The sequence below is a fragment of the Patiria miniata genome, unplaced genomic scaffold, assembly GCF_015706575.1.
Source record: "Patiria miniata isolate m_02_andy unplaced genomic scaffold, ASM1570657v1 HiC_scaffold_9, whole genome shotgun sequence".
Taxonomy (NCBI): Eukaryota; Metazoa; Echinodermata; class Asteroidea; order Valvatida; family Asterinidae; genus Patiria; species Patiria miniata.
The window spans coordinates 20,880,989-20,905,430 of NW_024037076.1; the positions used below are offsets into that span (position 1 = coordinate 20,880,989).

The following is a 24,442-nucleotide window of genomic DNA, read 5'->3' on the forward strand; positions in this document are numbered from 1 at the left end:
GTTGGCCTAGGCGAAAGGCTATTACAGGGTTAGCACAGAATTTTTCTGCTAGCGCGGTAAGCACAAAATAGTGATCGAAAGCACGGAATTCTGAGGTTAGCAGAGCCATGAAATTGGGCCCCGATATTGGGTGAAAAGGTCAACTAGGCGATTCGAACCAGCCAACCGATCCTGTTAGCTCGGTGGTCGAGTGGTAAGACATCTGTACTAGAAAGCAGGAGGTCGTGGGTTCGAGTCCCACCCGAGTGATTTTTCCAACTTTCACTCGGGAGGTAACACACTGAGTGTACAGTGTTTATACGTCGGTGACGTGCAAAACTTAATTTGATTTACATCACCCCGACGCAAAAATATATATATATATATATATATATATATATATATATATATATATATATATATATATATATATATATATATATCCATCTTAAGAATAATGCGGTACCCGCTGCTACGGTACATCAGATTCGAATTAGCCAACCGATCCTGTTAGCTCGGTGGTCGAGTGGTAAGACATCTGCACTAGAAAGCAGGAGGTCGTGGGTTTGAGTCCCACTGAGTGATTTTTCCAACTTTCACTCGGGAGGTAACACACTGTATACAGTGTTTATACGTCGGTGAAGGGCAAAACCTAATTTGATCAACTAGGCGACCTCATAAGATTCTAAAAGAGCACGGTAATAAGTACATTAATCAAGGTCTTCTTAATCCATTCACTAATTTGGGTCACCAACAATAAAGAGAACTCACACATACAAAATAATACGAATCAACTATTCAGCGTTCACTCTCTACTTGACAGAAAGAACACAAATCATTTATGAACTGATACATATTTCAACTGCTGCAGTTTTGTGTTACTAGTAACCACGAATGACAATCTGGAAAAAACTACCATGTAGATGTTGTCAACGTAATCAATTAATTGTAATGCATGCAGTTTTTTTGTTAACACCGACAAAAATAGATATATGCGGATAAAAATTCCTTTTATACGTTTCTCAAATTTAAATGGAACAAAACGAAAGCAAATAATTTGCTTGAACCCCAGATTACGAAAGGAAATTTTTTGACAGCCTTAATGACGCGGCCGTACTCTGAGAAGTTAGTATTTATATTAAACGTGGACATAAAGCGCTCTACAGACTCGAAAAATGCACCTTTAACGTCAAAGAGGTCACTCACAAATTAAGTTCTTTGTTCCCACTTTTTGTAGGAAATACAGTTGCCACAAGTGTAACTCTGTGGATATGCCATTAAACATTCACTGTTAAAAATGCCGGTAAATTTACGGACTCCGTAAAGTGAAATATTCCGTATTTTTTGGCGTAATTATACGGATCTTTCCGTAAATGCAAATATTAATTATGCTAATTAGCGTGATTACAATCAACCACATCGGCCCAAACACTTACACATAATATAGTACATCTAAGTACATATTGTTATTTCACCCACAACCGTGTACACATGTCCAAACTCATGTTAAGGGTCTGTTATTTTACGGAATGAAAACAACTTTTCCGGAAATGTTGCTGCAGGAAAACGGAACGCTATTTTCTTTCCGGCAGCAAAATTTCCGGAAAGGTTTTTCATTCCGTGAAATAAACAGAACATTAACACGAGTTTGGACAAGTGTACACGGTTGTGGGTGAAATAACAATATGTACTAAGATGTACTATATTATGTGTAGGTGTTTGGGCCGATGTGGTTGATTGTAATAATGCTAATTAGCATAATTATTATTTGCATTTAACGGAAAGATCCGTATAATTACGCCGAAAATACGGAATATTTCACTTTACGAAGTGCGTAAATTTACCGGCATTTTTAACAGTGTTGATAAGGGGATCATACTGATTGACTGGCACATGGCATTGCACAAAGAGGTTCAATCATAAAGAACGCCAATCCAAAACTGATTTAGATGAGCGGCCCTCGCTATAGTAAAGAAACATTCTATGTGGTAGCTTTCTTGCCTAAATCTGAATAATCCAAATGAGTAAACTTTTGTCAGATTGTGTTTTTTTCTCTTTTTCCCTATTCTCAATAGTTCGGCATAAAATTCGAAGGCCGGCTAGTTTCATTAAACATCTCCCCCACTTTCCCGAACAACACCATTATAGCCATAACGACTGGTAGGAATGTCGACAAGATAATAGAAACATTTCTTGTTGTTGAAACTTAAATTGTACTTGGTTATAACATATCAATTTCGGAAAACACTCACTCAGTTTGTTGCAAGAAGCCCAAAAGGAAAGGTGCTTTGGATTAGACTGGCGTCCATTGAGAAATTCATCTTACTGTTTGCGTGAAAGCTCAAGAATTCGAAGCTTCTTCAAAATGCATGAGTCGTCTGCAAAATACTTCGCGCAGCCCTTTGCGGAATTGACGATACTTGAAGGCGTAGATGGCTGGATTGACGCAGCTATTGGCAGCCACCATCGCTACAGAGAGCAGAAAGTACCACTCGTCAAAGCTGAGCTTCCAGCCCAGATTGAACAAGAGATAGATGACCTGGTTTGGTGTCCAGCACACCAGGAAGGTGATGAAGACGATCAAGAGCATTTTGAAGGTATTACGTCTAGCTCGGAGTAGGGACTCCATCATACCTTCTGGTTGGGCGTTGCCATCCGCGGTGGATGCTCCGGCAGCTGGACCTACGTTCGCCGGTGCCGGTCCTACACGGGCGGCTCCTCTCCTGAGCTCCACACTGATGCGAATGTACGCAAACAGCATCACTGCCACCGGCACGATGTACTGCAGAACGGCCGTCAGGCCCCCGATGACTTTGGACCGATTCGCCACACTCGAGACGCACCTACCACTTTGCACGTTAAAGGTGGTAAGGACGTAAGAGTTAATAACGGCTCCAATGATCCAACACGCCGCAATGACCACGCCAACTTTCAGTCTTGGGCGCTTGGCGAAGGCTACTTGGTACTTGAACGGGTGAACGATGGCGAAGTACCGCTCCATAGTCAACGACAACAGACTGAACGTTGATATCACATAAAGGAGGAAAAGTGGAAATCTGGAGTACCAGACGTGGCACACTACCCACCCGAGAGCGTTGTTTGGCACGGGGTCGGGTATCGGGGCCTCGCTCTGCAAAAGAATCATTAATGAACCAAGAAGATCCACCACAGCTTGGTGGAAGATTAAAGCGTTGGTGCGAGTCTGCATCGATGAGACCTTACCGATGACGAGACAGACGAGACCGTTACCCAAGATGCCGACAATACCAACGGTAGTGTTGAAGATACGCAGCCACAGAATCGCCTCCATGTTTGTTTAGTTGATGTGCACTTATCAGTCCGTTGCTAGAAAAATCATCAACCTCCTTTTGCGTCCTTATGCCGAGAGGAGATGCAGCCCAGTGTGTAATAATACTCTGATTTCAACTTTGGAAAGAAATACTGAATAAGAAGGACTATCTAGAAGGACTACTGTTGCGAGAAGTCACTGTTTTCAATCGAAAACACGTTTACCACAAAATTGAACCGTTTGAAAAGATAGTTAAACACGCGAAGATTTTATAGTAACTGTCAGGAGTATATGGTGCTTACAAAAATAGGTTTTCTGCGTGACGTGACAGGCTTGTGTCGGGGATGTACAATACATAGCAATTACCGCTAAAGATGGGATTTTTGCAAGGTTAACTTCTTTTCCCCCCGAAAATCAATTCCTCTAAATGAGTAAATTCGGGACCTTGGTTGAGCCTCGATTCAATTTAGGCCTCCGGGATCGCTACTGTTCATCGTAATTGCCGAGTCCCGTAGACGCACGCTGTTAATTACATATTGGTGTCATATAATACGTAGGTAGATGCGTCGCGCTTTTTCCATACCGGCGAACATGTATGCAATGATGAAAACAGTATTTGAGGTTCTTAAACCTAGAAAATTAGTGACAAATTTTCAATTTGCAGACTGATGGAGGTGCGATTCTTTTCATGGGTCCTAATTTGATAGATTTTTTTTTCTAATACGTTTCGACATAGCAAATTGGTTCTTGGGCGGTCAAAAAGAACAAAAAGAGTACTTGACCATTTCATAAGGTCCCCACAAACTTGAAATTGCATTATTTTGCAAGAATTATTCTGTCACCGATATTTAAACCCTGGTCGAAGTGTTAGTTTTGTCTAGAAGGTGTCAAAGTTTGGGTTTTTGTTTTTTACTAAACACAGGGGACTGCAAACTAAATTTTGTAATATTAGGCCTACATCTTGAAAAAGCATATTTCGCAAAAGTTGCAGAAGTTGATAGAAGTCGGTCAGGGTCGGTGTTAAGTGCAAACCATGGTGCAATATGGCTGAATTTTTGCGGTAAATAGAAGTGAGAAGCAGGGACCAACGGGTGGGCTTTACATCTCTAAATAACAGTCGGCTAATATTCACAGTGCAGTACATGTACCAATAAAATAATGGACTCTTTTGTCAAGCTGACATTGTCCTAAATAGATAGGTTTGCGGTAATATTCATGGAATTTAGGACGCAACATTGGCTGTTTAACGGAATCACCACTCAAAATAGAAAACGTGAAGGCAGTAGTGTGTAGGGTCTCGATAAGACAAGACAAAAGAATTGTATGCATAATGCACAAAAAACAATAGACTCATTTGCATATCAATGAAACTAATTACCATATCAATGGATTATGTTAGCATAATAAAAGAGCGCACTGGGGTGTGGAAGTTTTATCGGACAAAGGAAGGGTCTGACAATTTTATGGGACAAAGACTGAAGACTTGAAGTGGAATATCGGACAGAGGAAGACTTGAACTGGAATATCGGACAGAGGAAGACTTGAACTGGAATATCGGACAGAGGAAGACTTGAACTGGAATATCGGACAGAGGAAGACTTGAACTGGAATATCGGACAGAGGAAGACTTGAACTGGAATATCGGACAGATGAAGACTTGAGCTGGAATATCGGACAGATGAAGACTTGAACTGGAATATCGGACAGATGAAGACTTGAACTGGAATATCGGACAGAGGAAGACTTGAACTGGAATATCGGACAGAGGAAGACTTGAGCTGGAATATCGGACAGAGGAAGACTTGAACTGGAATATCGGACTGATGAAGACTTGAACTGGAATATCGGACAGATGAAGACTTGAACTGGAATATCGGACAAAAGGGAGACGCTGGATGGAATATATGGTACAAAGACGGTTGTCAAACGTTTGAAACTGACTTAGAGTATCATTTGTATTCATTCAAGCAGTGTGCTAACAGAAAATGAAAAAATAGAAATGGAGGCCACACCAACAGAGCGCCAATTAAGTCAACTCGCTGGAAATCGCGTGAAAAAAAATGTTTTTACTCTGGGGAAAATGGAGTAGTAGTGCAGTTGGGACAGTATAGGTAGTGCCTGCTCCTTTTTGTACACGTTTTACGGGGAAATGTGGGGGGGGGGGAGGTTAAGGAGCAATGAGGATCCATTGTAAAGGGTATTCAATAGAAAAGAGGATTAGCGGATGCATTGTGTAGGGATTATATATGAATTTGTTTGTCATTTTGGATGAATGGCATAGGTACGACGGCGATCGGAACAATAGGCTCATTATACTTAGCAAAGCAACATTAATGCCAGTGTATTTTAGGCCTGTATGTAATACGTTTCAATTATACTATAATTCATTGATGGGCTTAGGATGACATTAACGGTACCCGGTTTGCTTTTTACATGGTCACTGTGGACAAAGGTTTTTCGTGGAGAGCTTTGTTAATGCACATGTAGTTGGAACCTCCGTAATTTATTGGAGCCGCTGTGCCGCTTACAATGCATGCACGCATAACCTCGGATAGCATTGATCGATTTTAGTAACTCTTTTTCTTTTTCTAATCATGCGTTCACGAACATATTCTATAAAGAAAATGCTTGAAACAAAATTTAATGATGTTTCAAATTTGATTGCTTTTTTAGAAAATCTTTAATCTACGTCAATTATGTTACCCTGTATTCGATTGTGAAATCTGTTTGGTTACTAAAGTCGCAGAGCATAACTGATTTCGTAAAAAGCCTCATCCTGAGTGACTGCTTTGTGTTCCATTCTAAGTAAAGACTTGACTTATGCATATATTTACGGCGTAATCGTGGAGATTTTGTCATGAATTGGGAGATTCATGTATTTATTCCTATACGTTTTTATATTATGGTGTATGGGGAGAATTATGTAAGACTGGGGTCCACAAAGTGAAAAAAGTGAACAAGGATCCTTCAGCAGCGAAACGTCTTTGGCTTTTAAATTTAAAGTAACGACTTTCCCAAAATGTTGATGCTTATCCATACAGAGTGACACCGTATAATAAAGAAAGTCTTTATAAAGCGCGCACCTGTAAAAAGAAAAAAAAAATAGAAAAAAAAAAAAGATAAGGTTACTATTCACGTAGATCACCATGATAAAACGTGGCCAGGGGTCCCAACCCATTGTGATACAGAATGATGTTACAAAGCAAACCCATTCCAGTTAGTAGAAATAAGATTACCGGATACATCACTTGGACAAAATAATGGACGGAATAAGTAAAAAAAAAAAAACCCACTACATGCAGTGGTCAGAAAAAATTAAGATAACTGTACATTTTGTATACATGTACATCACCAAGAAAGAAAAACATGGCGAGGGTTTCCCTTATGGGTGGTTAACCCATTGTGATAAAAGAATGTTAAAAAAAAACTTATTGGAAGTGCTAAAATAATATTGAAACTATTACTGAATACATCACCGTGAAACAATGGCCAGGGTTTTCCTATAGGTGGTTAACCCATAGATGTACAAAAAGGAAAAAACACATGCATAGGTTACAAAAGTATAGGAATGAGATCATTGTAGAACTAGAAATCTCCATGACAAGAAAGGCCAGGGGTTCTCCTGTCACGCCTTTCCTTAACCCATAGGCCTAGATACATGTATACATAAAAGCAAAACCACTGCAGGCAAGATGAGCAAATAGAATGATTAAACAATGAATAAGGTTCCCCCTTTGGTGGTGAATTGTTCAGAATTAAAGACGAGCATTAATACAGGTAGCGTTCTAAGCAAAACCTAAATAACAAACAAGAAAATTAAACAGCCGCTGCAGGAGTCTATCTAGTCCCTCCTGTCTTAGTGAGAATTATTGTTGATACACAAATCTATTTTAGCACTGAACCAGATGTTCATTCTGAAAAATAAATCAGCTTTATTTGCAAAAAGAAAGTGCAGAAATACTGAAACGATTTATAACCATATTGACCCCCACACGAAAAAAATAGGTTGGATTGTTTGAGCAATGAAATTAAATATATCGAACGGCAACAAAAAGACATCTCATTTCTCATATAATTAATAAAAATTACTGTGTATAAAAATATTTCAAGTCTGGCTTGCAACGACATTTCCTTTTTTTTTTATATCCCCCCCCCCCATTTTTGGAAAAGAACACTCACCCAAATGGTTGTCACTCCAGTGTTATGTAGGCTCTAACAACTCAACTCAATCCAGGCCTACTAACGGACGTATAGCATTTATACAAATAATGAAAACTAGGCTGATTAGAGTTTAATGAAGATTAGGATTGCAAGAGTAAGTTTCGAATGATAAAATCTGAAAATGAAAAAGGTGTCCTTAATTACACAATCGCACAGCAGATTTTACAAGTTAGGCCTAAACTAAAGGAAGTAACTAAACTAGGCCTAGCCCTAGGCCTTAATTAATTCATGACAATTATGTCTTACAATATTTGTTGTAAGGTGTGGTCTTCACTCTTCGGAGAAAGTTGTTCTTGTCACTTAAGTTTGATATTCACAAGACGATACAAAGTACGACTGCGAATACGATACGAACTCTGCGCGCACCGCGTGAACACGATAACCATACACGGGCGGATCCAGGAATTTTCGCGGGAGGGGGGGGGGAGTTTCATCAGCCAAAAAATATCTGGAAATGTACACAGGTTTTTTTCTCCGGGCACTTGGCCTCCGCAAATTCAAAAACTGGGGGGGGGGGGGGGGGGGGGGGGGGGGGGGGGGGGGGGGGGGCTGGTACCATATTTCAATAGGGGGCATTCTCTTGAAGATTTATAATGATTTAATCAGGCATGGTTCAAGTGACATAATACTGGATTAACTTAATACTCTCGAAAACATCTCAAAACAAAGTCAAATTTCTTGGTCGTCTGTAGAACTGCTTCTGCAACACCGACATTTTTAAATTAACCTCCTTCCCATTCGTTTGACCCCACTGCGCTACTCGGTAGGGGAAGAGACACGTACGGCGCGCTCGCCGCGCTGACTATAGCAACGAGGTTGGACGCATGCATTCACGGAGACTGGTACCCAAAATAGCGCGTCGTTAAACGAGCCTTTGTGAAAGGGGTACCGGACCTTTTTAATCCTTATCGTTTACGTTGGATTTTCACTACAATTTTGTCCTGAAAAAGCACTTTCGCCGGGTTAATTTTTCTTCCACCGTCCCGATTCTTAATAAGAAAAAATACACGAATCGTATACAAACAAGAAATGAAGGGGAGGCGATGGTGTAGGGTCAAACTTTTTTTAAAGCGATTAGTCCGGGATCCAGAACCCAAAAAATGAGTTAACCCTACACAATTTCCTCCCCACAATATTTTAACATTTTTTAATGCAGTAAGACCTGCTGATTCAGAATCTCGACGGTGGATTAAAATTTGACCCGGCGAAAACGCATTTTAAGGTCAAAATCCAATATGGCCGCCATTTCCTCCAAAAAAAAAAATCAAAAGTGTGATTTTTTTTTACTAAATTCATCAATGATCGACCAATTGAACCCAAATTTGGCTCAGAATGTGAAAAAAAGTATTTTTTAAGATTTTTAAATTAAAGCCAGGCGCACACCTTTACGATTTTACCGGTTCAGAATTACCGGATCACCGGTAGGCCTGCGTTTTGGGGGTTTTTTTCGGTCAACTCGTACTCCCCTCTTTTTGGGGAGTATAAATGGATGGTTCCAACAAAAAGTTCCGATTTTACCCTCAAATCGACGACAGAAATGGTAGTTACAAATAAAGTTCGAGGCTTAAGGGAAACATGTTCATGTACATTGTACATGTAATAGGATTGTTATGACTTTACACATGTAAAATCTTTCTTGCCATGTTACTGTGACTTCCCACACCTCCTTTGCACTTGTAGCAGTAACAGGAAGAAAATGTACACATTTTTGTTTTTATGCTAATGAAAACTACCATATTCATGAGCCAAAACGTGATGTCATTGAAGGCAGAACAGCCTGTGGGTACAATATCAAACTTTTCTTCATTTGGAGTAAGTTCCACTCTGTACTAGTTTATCATGTTAAACAGTTTGTTTGGAAAATAGTAAGTGGTCAATGTTTCTTCAATTTGTTTGTGGGTAATATTCAAGTACTAATTTATGTACCGTTCATGCAATTTTGACAAGGAGTACCTTGTGTGACAAAAGCAAAGTAGCGCCCTCTTACGTGTATTGATGAAAGGATTTGCTAATAATTGAAAATAACCACTTTCTTGTAACTTCCAATGAAAACAAGTATTAAGGTCCCCTTTACTCAGGGCTGCGACCTTTGTACCACCTATGAGCGACCAAAAAAGGCCAGGACGCTCAATGGTCGCCTAAACCCAGAAAATCCTGTTTCTATGTATAACTGCTACAGCGATCCTTGTGACTAACTTAATTGACCACCAAAACTGCATTTTTGGTGTAAAGGGGGTCTAAGATCTTGTGTGTATTGTTGCAACACATAGCAATGTGCATGAACACGAGATGAGCTGAATTTCCACTGCACACTGCTTGACCAAAAGCATAAACTTGTTAAGACCTAATTCATGTACATCAAATCTTAAGAGAAAATAAGTTACACGAATCTGAAAAAGAGTCACACAGACACCAATATTAAATTCATAACGATTCCTCAATATGTTGAGGAATCGTTTGGGGGCATTCCTCATTTTGCCGCAGTACCACAAATACAGGTCACACATGTACATGTATTACCCCCTCAAAACATCATGTACATGTAATTTTTGTAATTTGTACAATTACAAAAATGTAGTTCGGTATACATGTACATGTATACTATGTAGTAACATAATACATGTAATTCTTTTGCAGCTCTAATAAGGTTTCTGCGATAACTTCAAATAGAATATTATTTTGCTCACACAAATTTAGGATTCTTAATTATTTGTTCACTTTTGAGACATCAACAAAGTCATCAAGGTAAAACGATAAGGAAAATTGTGGCTCGAAATATTAGTTTATTTCTAGTCTGTCGAGTTTGACAGGCCCGGCAAAAAACGATGTTACCGTGCACGGACGGCCACGTCGACCGGCGAGTGCGTGCGCAGGCCCGGCAAGATCCCTCGACGTTCATGTGCCTCGACGACTGGCTCATCATCGGCAAATCACGGGCATCAGCTGCTCACGCAGTCCGTTCCCTTGCCGAATGCCAGGGTTTCCTCATCACGTCCTGTCATTTGCGTGGACTGGTCTGTTTGCCTACGCTTTTCCCCTGATCTCCCTACTACCCAAAGTAATTGGGAAGATCAAACGGGACCCATGCAGGGTCCTTCTGATTGCCCCATTTTGGCCACGACAACCGTGGTTTCCACGGCTTGTCCGCCTTCTCTATCACGCCCTGCTCCTCCTCCAAAGGCCAGATATTCTTTGTCAACCTCAGTCGGGTCTGCTTCACCCCGATCGGGACTTTCTCAAGAGCCTGCCGCCATCGCAGTCTGTAGTCGGCGTCGGTCAACCGAACTGTTTACGATAGCCGATTACTGCATTTATATAAATGGTACAGGCAGTATGAAGTAAATCCCTTCTCTACAACTCTAACCAAAGTTGGTGATTTTCTTGTCCACCTCTTTCAGCCGAGTCTAACAGGTTTGCACTGTCGAGAACTATCGCTCCAAAATTCCACACAGCGGACAGATGTAAGCCCGTAGCCTAGGACAGGCCACCTTGTCAAGGCTGTTCTTGAGGACGTGTGAGGTGTAGACCGCTTCGCTCTCGCCGTTGTTCTTACAAAAGACACACCAGGTTGGCTTGGGAACCAACCACCGATTGCCACGTCGAGATGGTGGACCAGTCTCACGGGACAGCTCGTCCATGGTGAAGGGACGGAAACCGGTGGTGGACCCGCTGTCGATGCTGCTGGTCTCTTGGTCCGTCTCCATGTCTGGCGCCTGGAGTCCGAGGAACTGATCTTCCGATGACTCCGAGACAGAGCTGGTCCTTGGAGAGGTTACGGTGATCTTGGTGATGAGACGGGCTAAGCCAAGGTAGTCATGGAAGCGGTCAAACTCTCCAGGCTCTGGGACAGGCAGCTCGGAGTCTGGCTCGTTGTCTTGAAAGACCAGGGAACTGAAAGTGCTGGTAGACATCTTGAAGTATACTCGAGAACTAAACTGATGTTACCGGTTGAAGGATGAAATCCAAGTAATGACCACCAGACGAACAGGCCAGACTTTATCATGAAAATCTTGAACGAGGTCGGTACTTAAACAATAAGAAGAAACCGTTGGCGGCAACATTAAAGGTTCATGCGGCATCTGTGATATCCTTCATGGTGCGCATGCGGCATCTTTGATATCCTTGATGGTTGGCCGCACCGCTTTACGGCAGATCACACACGAGTATTCAACAATAGAGGGCGACCGACTTGGCCTGCAGACTCCAATTTGCGGTTTAGCCAGCAGGCGCTTTTCACGCCATTTAAAAAGGGCGTCCTTAGAAACTACACTGTATAGTTTCTTTCATGGGTTTGGCTTTATTTGGTATTGATGAAGTTATCAAAATGACTTGTATTGAAAGTAATTGGGCTTTTTAGTTGCTGCTCGTTTTCTTATCTGAACAGGAATTTAGTTTTGTTTAGCCGCTGCAGTAGATCAAACGTCAATAGGTTAAGATGATGCCACGTGCTCTGCAAAAAAAATGATTTTTCTTCTGTAGGTACACGCTACATGAATTTGCTTCTTGCGTATTTTAGTTTCGATGGAAGCCAAAAAGCGCTTTTGCATTTTGTATATCATAAACTTGGGACATGATTCTCGTATTCAGAATATCAGAAAATTTGCATTAGTATTAAAACCAAGAGGTACCAAAATATCCTTAAAAAGGAAAGTTAAATAGGTTACTCAAGGATTGATTGATGTTCAAGGATTAATTGAAATTAATTATAACATGGCCCTTTGAAGGAGCAAAAAAATCGGTCACCACACATTCACAGTTCTTCTATCGTTATTTATTCCAGTGACATAACGCGTACAGAGCTCCACAACAGCCATCAAGATTGATGAGCAGTCGAATCAGCAGGCATGGAAGCAGAAGACCAAACACCGACATGTGAGATGTGGTGACAGCGCCACCAGCTGTAAGGGGAAAGATACCACAAACACTTCAAGTTATTAAAGGTTTAAGTTTAAATGGGCTTACGAAGCGTTACGGCACAACCTATATTCGCGATTTTTTTTAACCCCCAAAAAGTATTATTTTAATACCATATTTGCAATACCGTGGGGACGTAATTCCTGTAAGTTTCACTAACATTTCTTACTTAAGACGTCCTAAACGTTCCCATTAAAAGAAATTTGGCCTCTGTTTCTTTTACAAGTGATATACATGTACTCCTCTTTAACAATGGATCCAGGGTGGACAAGTCATTTCCTCCTATAGTCATATTAGCCCCTCCCCCTTAGTGCACCCCAAACACTGGTATCCATATCGGATATTAATACCAGTTTTTGGGTGTCAGAGCAGGGGGGATAGCGTTAATTTTTTGAAATTTCTATAGAAAAAAAACTATTTTTGACAGAGCTGGGGGGGGGTTTGTTGTTTTTGGTGACCCCCAAACACCCCCCCCCCCCCTCCCAGATCCGCACCGGAAAATAACTGGTTCCTCGGTGTTGGCTCATTTCCACGGCCTGGCGTTACACCTCGAGAAAAATAGTTTCGTAAAATTCCTCCTCAAACACTCTTGTATTGTTTACTAAACACTGCAGTTTAAGCGGGGTGATCTGTCAGCCTTAGTTAAGATTACCCGTATGTATAGGAAGCAAAACATGATCATTTACTGTAAATGATCGTCTAGAGACGGAGGAGGATTAGCTCAAATAGTATAGAGCGCTCGCTTGCGATGCGAGAGGTACCGTACGGTAGCCCTGGAACGACATCAAGGTGTTGTTCCAGGTCCACATAGTACCGGGATCGATACCCAGACGTTCGATTTTCTTTTTAGGAACTTCTTATCTCTGTTTTGTTTTGGTTTCTTTCATCTTTGACACTTCCAAATAGTGAAGCTTCCTGTTTATTTCTTTTAAACATTTGTCATGAATGTATACATTATTTGAGTCGATAATGCGTGTAGGCCCTAGCGGTTGTTATGATTGATTTTCTGTTTTAAATTTTTTAACTAACAATCTTCAGATAGTTTTACACTTATCTGAATATCGGTTAGGGAGCATGCAAGTTACAGGAATCAAGTCTCTTCTTCGAATATATGGATTGGCCTGACAAGAGCCGTTTGAGTTGAAGATTACTTTCATTGAGGAGGTCACACGAAAACTCTGATGTGACTGCAAGAGCCGTTGGTAACGGAGATGACGTCTCTTATATCGAAAGTCAGAGAAAAACCAGTTTTTCTGAAGGCGGAAGAAGTCTGCGGCTGATGACCATACCGAGATTACTGGGTCTTAATGAACGGATCTGGCTGCAAGCTGCCCAGGTTGGTTGGACAGTACTTGATGGTATGTGCTTCATCTCCGCTGGTTCCACACAGTGGACAGATGTAAGCCTGTATCCTAGGACAGACCACCTTGTCAAGGCTGTTCTTGAGGACGTGTGAGGTGTAGACCGCTTCGCTCTCGCCGTTGTTCTTGCAGAAGTGATATACATGTACTCCTCTTTAACAATGGATCCAGGGTGGACAAGTCATTTCCTCCTATAGTCATATTAGCCCCTCCCCCTTAGTGCACCCCAAACACTGGTATCCATATCGGATATTAATACCAGTTTTTGGGTGTCAGAGCAGGGGGGATAGCGTTAATTTTTTGGAATTTCTATGGAAAAAAAACTATTTTTGACAGAGCTGGGGGGGGGGGTGTTTTTGGTGACCCCCAAACACCCCCCCCTCCCGGATCCGCACCGGAAAATAACTGGTTCCTCGGTGTTGGCTCATTTCCACGGCCTGGCGTTACACCTCGAGAAAAATAGTTTCGTAAAATTCCTCCTCAAACACTCTTGTATTGTTTACTAAACACTGCAGTTTAAGCGGGGTGATCTGTCAGCCTTAGTTAAGATTACCCGTATGTATAGGAAGCAAAACATGATCATTTACTGTAAATGATCGTCTAGAGACGGAGGAGGATTAGCTCAAATAGTATAGAGCGCTCGCTTGCGATGCGAGAGGTACCGTACGGTAGCCCTGGAACGACATCAAGGTGTTGTTCCAGGTCCACATAGTACCGGGATCGATACCCAGACGTTCGATTTTCTTTTTAGGAACTTCTTATCTCTGTTTTGTTTTGGTTTCTTTCATCTTTGACACTTCCAAATAGTGAAGCTTCCTGTTTATTTCTTTTAAACATTTGTCATGAATGTATACATTATTAGAGTCGATAATGCGTGTAGGCCCTAGCGGTTGTTATGATTGATTTTCTGTGTTAAATCTTTTAACTAACAATCTTCAGATAGTTTTACACTTATCTGAATATCGGTTAGGGAGCATGCAAGTTACAGGAATCAAGTCTCTTCTTCGAATATATGGATTGGCCTGACAAGAGCCGTTTGAGTTGAAGATTACTTTCATTGAGGAGGTCACACGAAAACTCTGATGTGACTGCAAGAGCCGTTGGTAACGGAGATGACGTCTCTCATATCGAAAGTCAGAGAAAAACCAGTTTTTCTGAAGGCGGAAGAAGTCTGCGGCTGATGACCATACCGAGATTACTGGGTCTTAATGAACGGATCTGGCTGCAAGCTGCCCAGGTTGGTTGGACAGTACTTGATGGTATGTGCTTCATCTCCGCTGGTTCCACACAGTGGACAGATGTAAGCCTGTATCCTAGGACAGACCACCTTGTCAAGGCTGTTCTTGAGGACGTGTGAGGTGTAGACCGCTTCGCTCTCGCCGTTGTTCTTGCAGAAGACACACCAGGTTGGCTTGGGAACCATCCACCGATTTGCACGTCGAGATGGTGGACCAGTCTCACGGGACAGCTCGTCCATGGTGAAGGGACGAAACCCGGTAGTGGAGCTGCTGTCGATACTTCTGGTCTCCTGTCCGGCTCTTTCTCTTGACGTCTAGAATCCGAAGAATTGATCTTCAGATGACTCCGAGACAGAGGTAGGCCTTTGAGAAGCAACGGTGGTCTCGGTGCTAAGACGGGCTAGGCCAAGGTAGTCATGGAAGCGGTCAAACTCTCTTGACTCTATGACAGACAGCTCGCAGTCTGACTCGTTTTCTTAAAAGAAGAGAGAACTGAAATTGCTGGTAAACATCTTGAGGTGTACTCGAGAAATATCACCAATTCTAAATGTGGCCTGTTTCCCATGATGCCCTGCTGCTCCTTCGTACCAACCGCCTTGTAAATGGGGTTGCTTACTTCTTCTTTGATTTAGCACTCATTGGAAAGAGTAAGTTGTTAGGCTTGCGACCCGTGGTAGACGCTTCGGCGTGCACATCAAGACGGAAGTCCCACAATGCTGTGCGTTTCCTTCTCACTTTGCGAAAGAGATTTACATTCACCAGTGTGGTTTGGAAAGCTTCGGCGGACCATCATAAAATATGACGACTTTTCCTAATTTTATGTGGGGCATAATGGTACAAAATAAACGATTCCATGGTATGTCCATGGTTGCCTTGGCAACCCATTTAAAAACAATGGTAATCATACCTTTGGGTCTTTTTATATAAAATTGGCAATCTGCATATTTGGCAGTCACTGCACAAGCATGTTATCTTTGCCCAAACCTATAAATACTGGTTTTTACAAAACAATGTCAACAAACACAAAGTGAAGCATAATGTGGAATGTGGTCATGGGAACACCTAAAATACCCCCGTCCTGAGTTAATAATAGTTCAGGTTCACTATACGAATGAAATAAAAGTTACATTTATTCATTAACATTTCGCTTAAATTTCATCCATTACTGATTACATCGGTTAATTACCTTACAACACATAACAAAGATTATACATTTGTATGTCACCCTTTTTACTGACTAAAAGATAGTATTACTTATTATAAACAGCAAAAACTATTGAAAACATTCCGAACCGTGACGTTTCAGTTTGTTTCTAAGGAAATAAAATGACAAAAGCATATAAATTAATGCAAACGCGAATTTTCGATCTCCACTTGTGACGAGTTTGCCGAAACTACAAATTGGAATCATACATTCATGAACTACACTGCATTCATAATGAGATTTACCTATGGAAATTTGAAATTGAAATGAGCAGTAAAGCCAAAAGATATCGTTGCACGAATTTAGGTATAATTCCATCTAATTTGTATAAAACAAATGTTAAAAGTAATCGAGAAAACCCTTACTGTTTGGTGTCATCATGTCTGCACCAGTTGAGTGAAGAAAGTGAACATGCACGCGGTGAAAGAGTACTAAAGTCGCCGCAAGTGGAATTGCTTTTCTTCTTTTTCGATTAAAACGAATCTGTAAGAGTTTTTTTTAGGAATGTACTATTTTGGGGCTTTGTTCCCAGATGGAAAGCACCATCATGTGGTGCTATCTTTCAGCTCACAGTTCTCTTCTGCACCGTGTATATCTTTTGAAATATGAATGGTTTAAAAGTGTACACATATCCTATTTAATGTGGGCCAATAGACCTAAGACATAATGACGTCACGCTTTGTTTACATGTGCGCTTTCCATATGGAAGCTTGGTGGATCACATCCGCACTTGGCTCCCATAGGAAAGCGCACAGGTAAGCAAAGCGTGACGTCATTATGTCTATTATGTCTATTAACATGCAAAAGATGCTTACATACTTGAGTTTCCCGGTGGTTTCCTGTAGTCAAAGGGCACACTATCTACTGTTTGTGCTTGTTATTTGATCTTTCGTTTTAATGCTCCTTCTATTCAATTTCGCTGGTGGCAAGCTGAAACTTAACGGATTGAAATGTAGTGAATCATTTTACCTCTATTTAAATATTTAACTATAATTTCTAGTTACTTTCAAATCTGATCGACTCTGCGTTTCTTCATTCAAATATAGTAATCTAAGATTATGAACGTTTTCAACGTTTTCAATAAATCAAGCATGTATAAGCGATAATGACATCACGCAGTTTATATCTACAAATTCATTCCATTACAAGGAACATGGAAAGTAGGCATGAACATTAATTAAACAGTTGTAACCGTGCAATGAATAAATATACTATAATATCAACAACCAAACTTACTAAAATGAATGACCCACAAAACGAATTTTCTTTTTTAGAAACATTTGTCAAAACTAGGATCAATTAGAAAACTATATTCTGAATTGCACATGAAATCTACTGAAGCAGATTTTGAAATTGGATTGAACGAATGGATTACATGGTTAGTTTTACAGCACTGAAAAAGCCACGTAGTGCAGCAGATAAACCATCTTTCAAATGTGGATACAAGCACCAAAATCGGCACAAATACTCCTTTGGGACTACTCTTGTGAAAAATCCCATTAGCCACTTGAATTTTCAAAATGGCCGCCATTTTCCAAGATGGCCGCCATTTCCTGCATAAACGCCTATTTTACCACACAACATTAACCCACTTGACCGATTTTGATAAGTTTGCTGCTGAATCCTATGTTTTTGAATATGTGGAAGTCAAATTTACAACTCTGAAACTTCTTTGGAGCTTCTTTGTGCCATTTCTAACAAAGAATGTGAAAATTTGTACATAAAACACCGGATAATTGCAGCAGAGTAGAGGGAAAGAGATGCACTCGGTGCTGCAACCCACGCGGGCATTGTGGATCATGAGAGGGAGATGGCAGTGCGAGCCCAAGCTGTTTCAGGCTCAGAGGAAGATTAGCAGGCTCCCTGACTGCCTCCTCATTCGGCGCAAGAGATTCGGGCTCAGGCCTTCAGGCCAGTCTCAGAAGCTCCAGACCATCGTGACGACTTCTGACGTGCTCTCACCCCAAGGAGCACAGTTTGAGCTGACAGCCATCATCAACCACAATTGGACTTTGGAAAACGGCGCTCACTACAACGCCCTACTCAAAAAAGTGGCAACTGGTTCCCCTGCGACGACGACTCCCTGCCCAAAGTGGTGCCATTGGAGCGGGTATGCAGCCCAGACAACTATCTCTTTGTCTTCAACAGCAAATAATTGTTTCTGTCTCTCTGATCCCTGCTCCCACCAGCCCTGAATCCACTCCCCCTCAGTGGAAGAAAGCTCTGACCACTAACAAGAGGAGCCGGTTGTCAGTGCCCCTCCTACCCTTCAATCACCCGAACAACTTCCCAACCCCGACAGCTCTAGACTAGCTCCACCCACAGGAAGCAGCTGCAGAAAGGAAGAGATAACAAAGGGCAGGCTCAAAAGTGGAAAGACACCAAGAATAACTTCAGAACCAGCAGTGAATGGCTGCCAGAAGGAAAGATTCTGAGGTTAGGGAGGAGGAGAGGGAACATTCTGTGGAAACCGCAGAGTATGAATAAAAGACACAGAAGAGCTGCTCAACACACCCATGTCTCTTCGCATCGTGCGTGTCAAAATCAGGCAATATAGCTGGCACCTGTCAGATACCCGAGCTCAAGGACATGTCGGACACCATCGGAGCCAATGGACAAGGTATGTCATCACAACAATATGCCTTGCTGTTAAAAAAAATGAGTCTCCCAGCATCTGCCGTGGAGACGGCAAGGTCAACCTCAAGACTTTCCCCACCCAGCCACCAGAGATAAACGATCTCTGCTTCAGTAACAGCCCAGAGGCTATATTGTTCAGCAATCACATTCGGCCTGTCAACAATGCGGTCTGCCTTTTCAGCATCACCGACAAGGGAGATCAGAGACACCGCCTCCCGAGATTGAACCCCCTCGGTCACCTTCAACGGGACGGTCACCCAGTGTTTCGGGCCCCTTTAAACAGATCCTGGGAGAACGTACACCTCGCTATACCCAGCTGTATGTGTTGGAACTACCCAAACTTCGGTTGTTCTGTAACCAATTGTTTGGGTTAGAATTTCTGCTAAATTCAACCAAAACTTGTGGTCATCGAAGACCAAATTTAATTTGATCTTGTATGACCTTGCATCATCAATGTCAAGGCCCGGCCTGTCGGCTGGAATGGTTTGACACCCCTGAAATAAGAATTCGGTCAATAGGAGCGAAAACGTTGTGAGTGTTATACCTAAACAAGCGGCGCCGTCAAAGTGTTGAAGTGTCGTTCGTTGAAGTTATACGGTTAGCGTCCGGAAACAGGGATGCAGTCAAGGTCCGATGACCAGAGTCGGCGACATTGTTATCAAGCACGTCGTCAGCAACGGTAGGCGTGGTAAGGTACTGGGCTGTCTCATCTGCTGGGAATGAGTACTATTTATTTCTTATTTTAACTGGGTAGCCCATTCAGTGGAATCCACTGATCTCCCATGGGTCACAGTAAAGAGAAGACAATGTGAAGAAATTACAGTTTTAGAGGTGGGAGGAAAAACCCAGAAGAGTATTCTGAGGAAAACCCACGGAATCAAGTAGGGACTGAAAACCCAATCCACATATTGACCCAGGCGGGATTCGAACCCGGGTCACAGCGGTGGAAGGCGAGGAAAGTACCGCTACGCCAAACTGACTCCCCTCGAGCGTCGAGGAGGGTGATGCAGTTTGGGTTGGTCGAACAGGGACTGGATCTGCTTAGAACAAACCCGATCGAAGGGAACCACTGGGGAGGGATGGGGGTGACTAGTGAGTCAAAGAGGTCTCATCTCCACACCACACCATGTTCCTTCGGTTTCCCTACAAGGCACCACATATGAGTTCCAAGACCTTCCTTTGGCTTGTCCATGACCCTTCGGGTCTTCACCAGAATTGTGAAGCAGTGGACATTGCCCTCCATCGTCAAGGTCTACAGATGTTCATGTGCCTCGACGACTGGCTCATCATCGGCAAATCACGGGCATCAGCTGCTCACGCAGTCCGTTCCCTTGCCGAATGCCAGGGTTTCCTCATCACGTCCTGTCATTTGCGTGGACTGGTCTGTTTGCCTACGCTTTTCCCCTGATCTCCCTACTACCCAAAGTAATTGGGAAGATCAAACGGGACCCATGCAGGGTCCTTCTGATTGCCCCATTTTGGCCACGACAACCGTGGTTTCCACGGCTTGTCCGCCTTCTCTATCACGCCCTGCTCCTCCTCCAAAGGCCAGATATTCTTTGTCAACCTCAGTCGGGTCTGCTTCACCCCGATCTGGACTTTCTCAAGAGCCTGCCGCCATCGCAGTCTGTAGTCGGCGTCGGTCAACCGAACTGTTTACGATAGCCGATTACTGCATTTATATAAATGGTACAGGCAGTATGAAGTAAATCCCTTCTCTACAACTCTAACCAAAGTTGGTGATTTTCTTGTCCACCTCTTTCAGCCGAGTCTAACAGGTTTGCACTGTCGAGAACTATCGCTCCAAAATTGCGGCCGTTCATCCAGGTTTCCAGGTTCCTCCTCCGCTGGCGCCCCATAGTACCAACCAGTGACGACTTAACCATTATGGTAAGAGCCAATTCATATAGGCCTACTGTACGATTTACTTTATTGGGTTATTTTGTTGGGTTTTATTTCGTTGGCTTATTGCTCATGCTTCCTTATGGCCTGCCTTCCAGATCGTACACTCTCGTTTCGTACGCAAACCCACCTACCTCAAACAGTGCTATTCCGCATATGTAACAATACATCTACGGGCAGAGCGCAGTAGAATCCCACATCAAGGTGTGGGCCAATTCTACGAGCAAATACTTACCGGTCGAGTGCCCACGTCTTCCCATTTTCACGTAACGCCGCTTGAATACCTCTACCACTTACACATTAGCCTACCCAGTGCTCTGTTAGCATATTTTTTTATTGCATGGCTTAGATATAGTACAAGGAAGCTTCTTGGTAATTCTAAATTCAGCTTCTACATGGTTACAAATGTATGATTCAACACCAAGATCATACATTTAGGCCCAGCCTGGGTGATTTTATTGCAAAAAAAAGGTGATATTTCCTTGCAAGAAATGGCGGCATCTTGATTTTCGAGTCAGTGGCTAACGGGCTTTATCAAAAGCGTAATCCCTAAGGAGCATTTGTGCCGATTTTGGTGCTTGTATCCACATTTGAAAGATTTCCCTGAAATGTTCAGTTATCTGCTGCGCTAACGTGCGGGTGGCAACTACTATGCCACTTACGTTCTGATCACGTGACGTTCTGTGGCTCCCATGACCTCTGTACTAAGTAACGCATACGTACAATAGCTTCATGCAGGGTGAGTCAAAAAGAAAGTGACCGAATCCGAAAAATATGTTTAAAATATTTAGCTTGCTCCATTACATAATTACTTATTGACTTTTAACTGTGAACAGTTCACGTATTTTGCATACTCTATTCCCAAGCTATGTCTATTTCAATAAAAAAAACCCACAAAACTGGGCGGTCCACCACTGATCATTTACCGTTCTACAAACTGGGTGATACCCATTGAGTACAATGAACATGAACAGTTTCCCACCTCGATGAATGAACGAGAACTTGCAAAGGACAACATACAAAAATTGCCATCAATATTTTACAAACAAAAGTTGACTTGTTCCACATATTCAAAACACAAAATCTGACAATAAAAATAATGTTTCAGTCTAGATTTCAATTATTAAAATCTCATTTGTATTTGAATGCTCGTGTGTAATCTGTAATTCTCTCTAAGCTCAATAGCTTCCAATGGCATTCCATGGACAGCTATAAAAATGGTATATTTTAGTAAAACATGCATAACGTCTGATTGTATGGATCAATTTCAGTAATTCTTTTCTTCATATGAGTGGAAGAATATGCTATTTTAAGACATACTTGATTGGTGTATCAAATTTGATTGCTTTTCAAGAAAACAATACTTAATCCGGGTCACTTTCTTTTTGACTTATCCTGTACTGTATTCTTATTTCCGTAAAGAAAGAATAATGACTTAAAAGACTGGGTGAGATTTCAAAAAAGGGCTTGTTTTAAGGCAAGAAGAGGCATTTTTGAGTACAAGTTGGTAACACGTCCATCTTACCAAATTTGGGGGTGCTGAATCAAAAAATCAAAAGTTAGAGGGATCGATAGCGCGCGAAACTTGTATATTTGGCGCGTTTTCCGCCACCATATCACCATATCCGGTGTTGGGATAAAAGGTCAACCATAGAGCTCCCTCATAAGATTCTTTACTAAACACAGAAAGTACATTATTCAAGGTCTCCTTAATCTATTCACTAATTTGGGTCACCAACAATGTTGATATCTCACGTGTGCAAAATAAAATAATACGAATCAATCATTCACTCTCTATTTGACAGAAAGAACACAAATCATTTATGAACTAATATATATTTCAACCACCTTAATTTTGTGTCACAATTAACCAGGAATGACATTCTGAATAAAAACTACATCTAGATGATGACACATTGATTATCAATAACTTTTGATACAGGCAAGCTTTTTAACTTAGGCAAATATGTGCGGGTAGAATACTTTTCAAGTTTCTTTTTACTTTAGGCCTAAATGGAATAAAAGGAAAGCAAATGCTTTGCTTGAATCCCAAATTACGTAAGGAATTTCGGACGGCCTTAATGATGCTGCCGTACTCAAGTTGATTCTAATATTGAACGTCGACATAGAGCGCCATGGGTGTCGCGAGGGGGGGGGGGCTGGAAAAGCAAAAAAAATAGGGGGAAAAATAGAGAAAAAAGAAAGGGGAAAAAAAGGAAAAAGAGGTGTGAAGCATATCTGCCATTAATGTAATACACATTTAACAAAATGGGCGTCTGCAGGGTGTCAATTGGGGTGATGTGGGCAAATGTCCCCCGCCCGCGAATTTTCTTTTCCCAAACGACATCCGCATACATGGTTATTCAGCGCCCTCTACGATACTTTTATGATACGTACGCAGGTAAATAATAATGTTTTTCCCCACGTTTTCGCGAGCACTGCGATATCTCAGTCGATACAGGGTCGTGATTTTTAATTTTATATTTTCTTCTCGTGTTTTTAGAAAAGTTAAGTCCAAATCGCCATAGCGTACACCCATATGCGGATGTCGTTTGGAAGAAAAGAATTGGCCCCCCGCCCACTCTCGAAAAAGTGATAAATTGAGAATTTGCGAAAGTACAAGGCTTTTTGGGGGGGAATTAGACTTGAAATCAAGTCTGTAATGAGTGGTTTTAATCGCGTCCGCCGCGCCGCGCGCGACTGCCAAGCTCTGTGCCGGGGGTACGACGTACCGCATACTGTCCTAGTAGCGGGGACGCTACGTACATTTTCGACCCCATGCGTGTGCGATCCCATGCGTGTACTGCATTACAGACTTGAATAACTCGTTGTCAGTTTGTGCACAGGCAATGAGACTTGCTACCAAAATTGGACGGAGCAGTCTGATTGGTTAAGAATCAAGAAGATATGAATATCCAACAGGCATCTCTTAGCCGATGCGTTTTGGCTTGCACGACGCGACGACACACACACACGTACATATGTCACGCCCCAACTATCGCATCGGTCCCAACTATAGTTGGGCCTGTCCCAACTATAGTTGGGACAGGCCCAACTGTAGTTCCACAGTTGGGCTGGCCCAACTATAGTTGGGCCTGTCCCAACTATAGTTGGGACGGTCCCAACTGTAAGTTCCATTGTTGGGCTGGCCCATCTATAGTTGGGCCACTCCGATCTTTTTATTTTGCGGTGTCCCAACTATAGTTTACATTGATGTACAACCATAAAACGTTCCCTACAGCTCTGATACACGTCTGACTTTACTGGGGACCACTGAAATTAGCTATTGATGGGGCGAATCTATAGTTGGGCCATCCCAATCTTTTTATTTTGCGGTCCCAACTATAGTGTACATTGTTGTACGATTATAAAACATTCCCTACAACTCTAATACACATCTGACTTTACTGGGGACCAATGAAATGATCTATGGGTGGGGACCATCTGTAGTTGGACCACCGCAATATTTTTATTTGGCAGTCGCAACTATAGTTTACAACTGATGTACGACTATAAAACATTCTCTACAGCTCTTCTTACATTGGCTTACATGTCCGACTTGGGACCTTTGACATTAGCTATGGGTGGGGCCCATCTATAGTTGGCCAGCCATGGCAATCTTTGAATTTTGCAAAATGTTGCTGGATAATAAAACCCAGCAGCTGGACAACTCGTCCAACTAGGCAGTACCACGTGA

At 42.0% G+C, this 24,442-nt stretch overlaps 3 protein-coding genes across 3 annotated transcripts; all 3 read right to left on the bottom strand.

The window, feature by feature from the left end:
* Positions 1 to 2,320: 2,320 nt before the first annotated feature.
* LOC119720308 (allatostatin-A receptor-like) lies at positions 2,321 to 3,289 on the bottom strand. The gene has a single exon (XM_038189948.1). It carries the CDS (start codon positions 3,287 to 3,289, stop codon positions 2,321 to 2,323), a length of 969 nt encoding a protein of 322 aa, XP_038045876.1.
* Positions 3,290 to 10,917: 7,628 nt separating this feature from the next.
* LOC119720961 (nanos homolog 3-like) lies at positions 10,918 to 11,480 on the bottom strand. Its single transcript, XM_038190826.1, has one exon. The coding sequence runs from the start codon at positions 11,398 to 11,400 to the stop codon at positions 10,918 to 10,920; it is 483 nt and encodes a 160-aa protein (XP_038046754.1). The 5' UTR covers positions 11,401 to 11,480.
* Positions 11,481 to 14,941: 3,461 nt separating this feature from the next.
* On the bottom strand, positions 14,942 to 15,567 carry LOC119720962 (nanos homolog 1-like). The gene is made up of 2 exons (XM_038190828.1): positions 15,541 to 15,567; positions 14,942 to 15,316 (listed from the first exon to the last, which is right to left on the bottom strand). Exons 1-2 carry the CDS (start codon positions 15,565 to 15,567, stop codon positions 14,960 to 14,962), a joined length of 384 nt encoding a protein of 127 aa, XP_038046756.1. The 3' UTR covers positions 14,942 to 14,959.
* Between the last annotated feature and the right edge of the window lie 8,875 nt (positions 15,568 to 24,442).

Coding starts and splice junctions, on each gene's coding strand:
- LOC119720308 (XM_038189948.1), bottom strand. CDS start 3,289: ATGGAGGCGATTCTGTGGCTGCGTATCTTCAACACTACCGTTGGTATT.
- LOC119720961 (XM_038190826.1), bottom strand. CDS start 11,400: ATGTCTACCAGCACTTTCAGTTCCCTGGTCTTTCAAGACAACGAGCCA.
- LOC119720962 (XM_038190828.1), bottom strand. CDS start 15,567: ATGGGAAACAGGCCACATTTAGAATTG. Junction 15,317..15,540: donor ACAGGCCACATTTAGAATTG/GTGATATTTCTC, acceptor TTCGGATTCTAG/ACGTCAAGAGAAAGAGCCGG.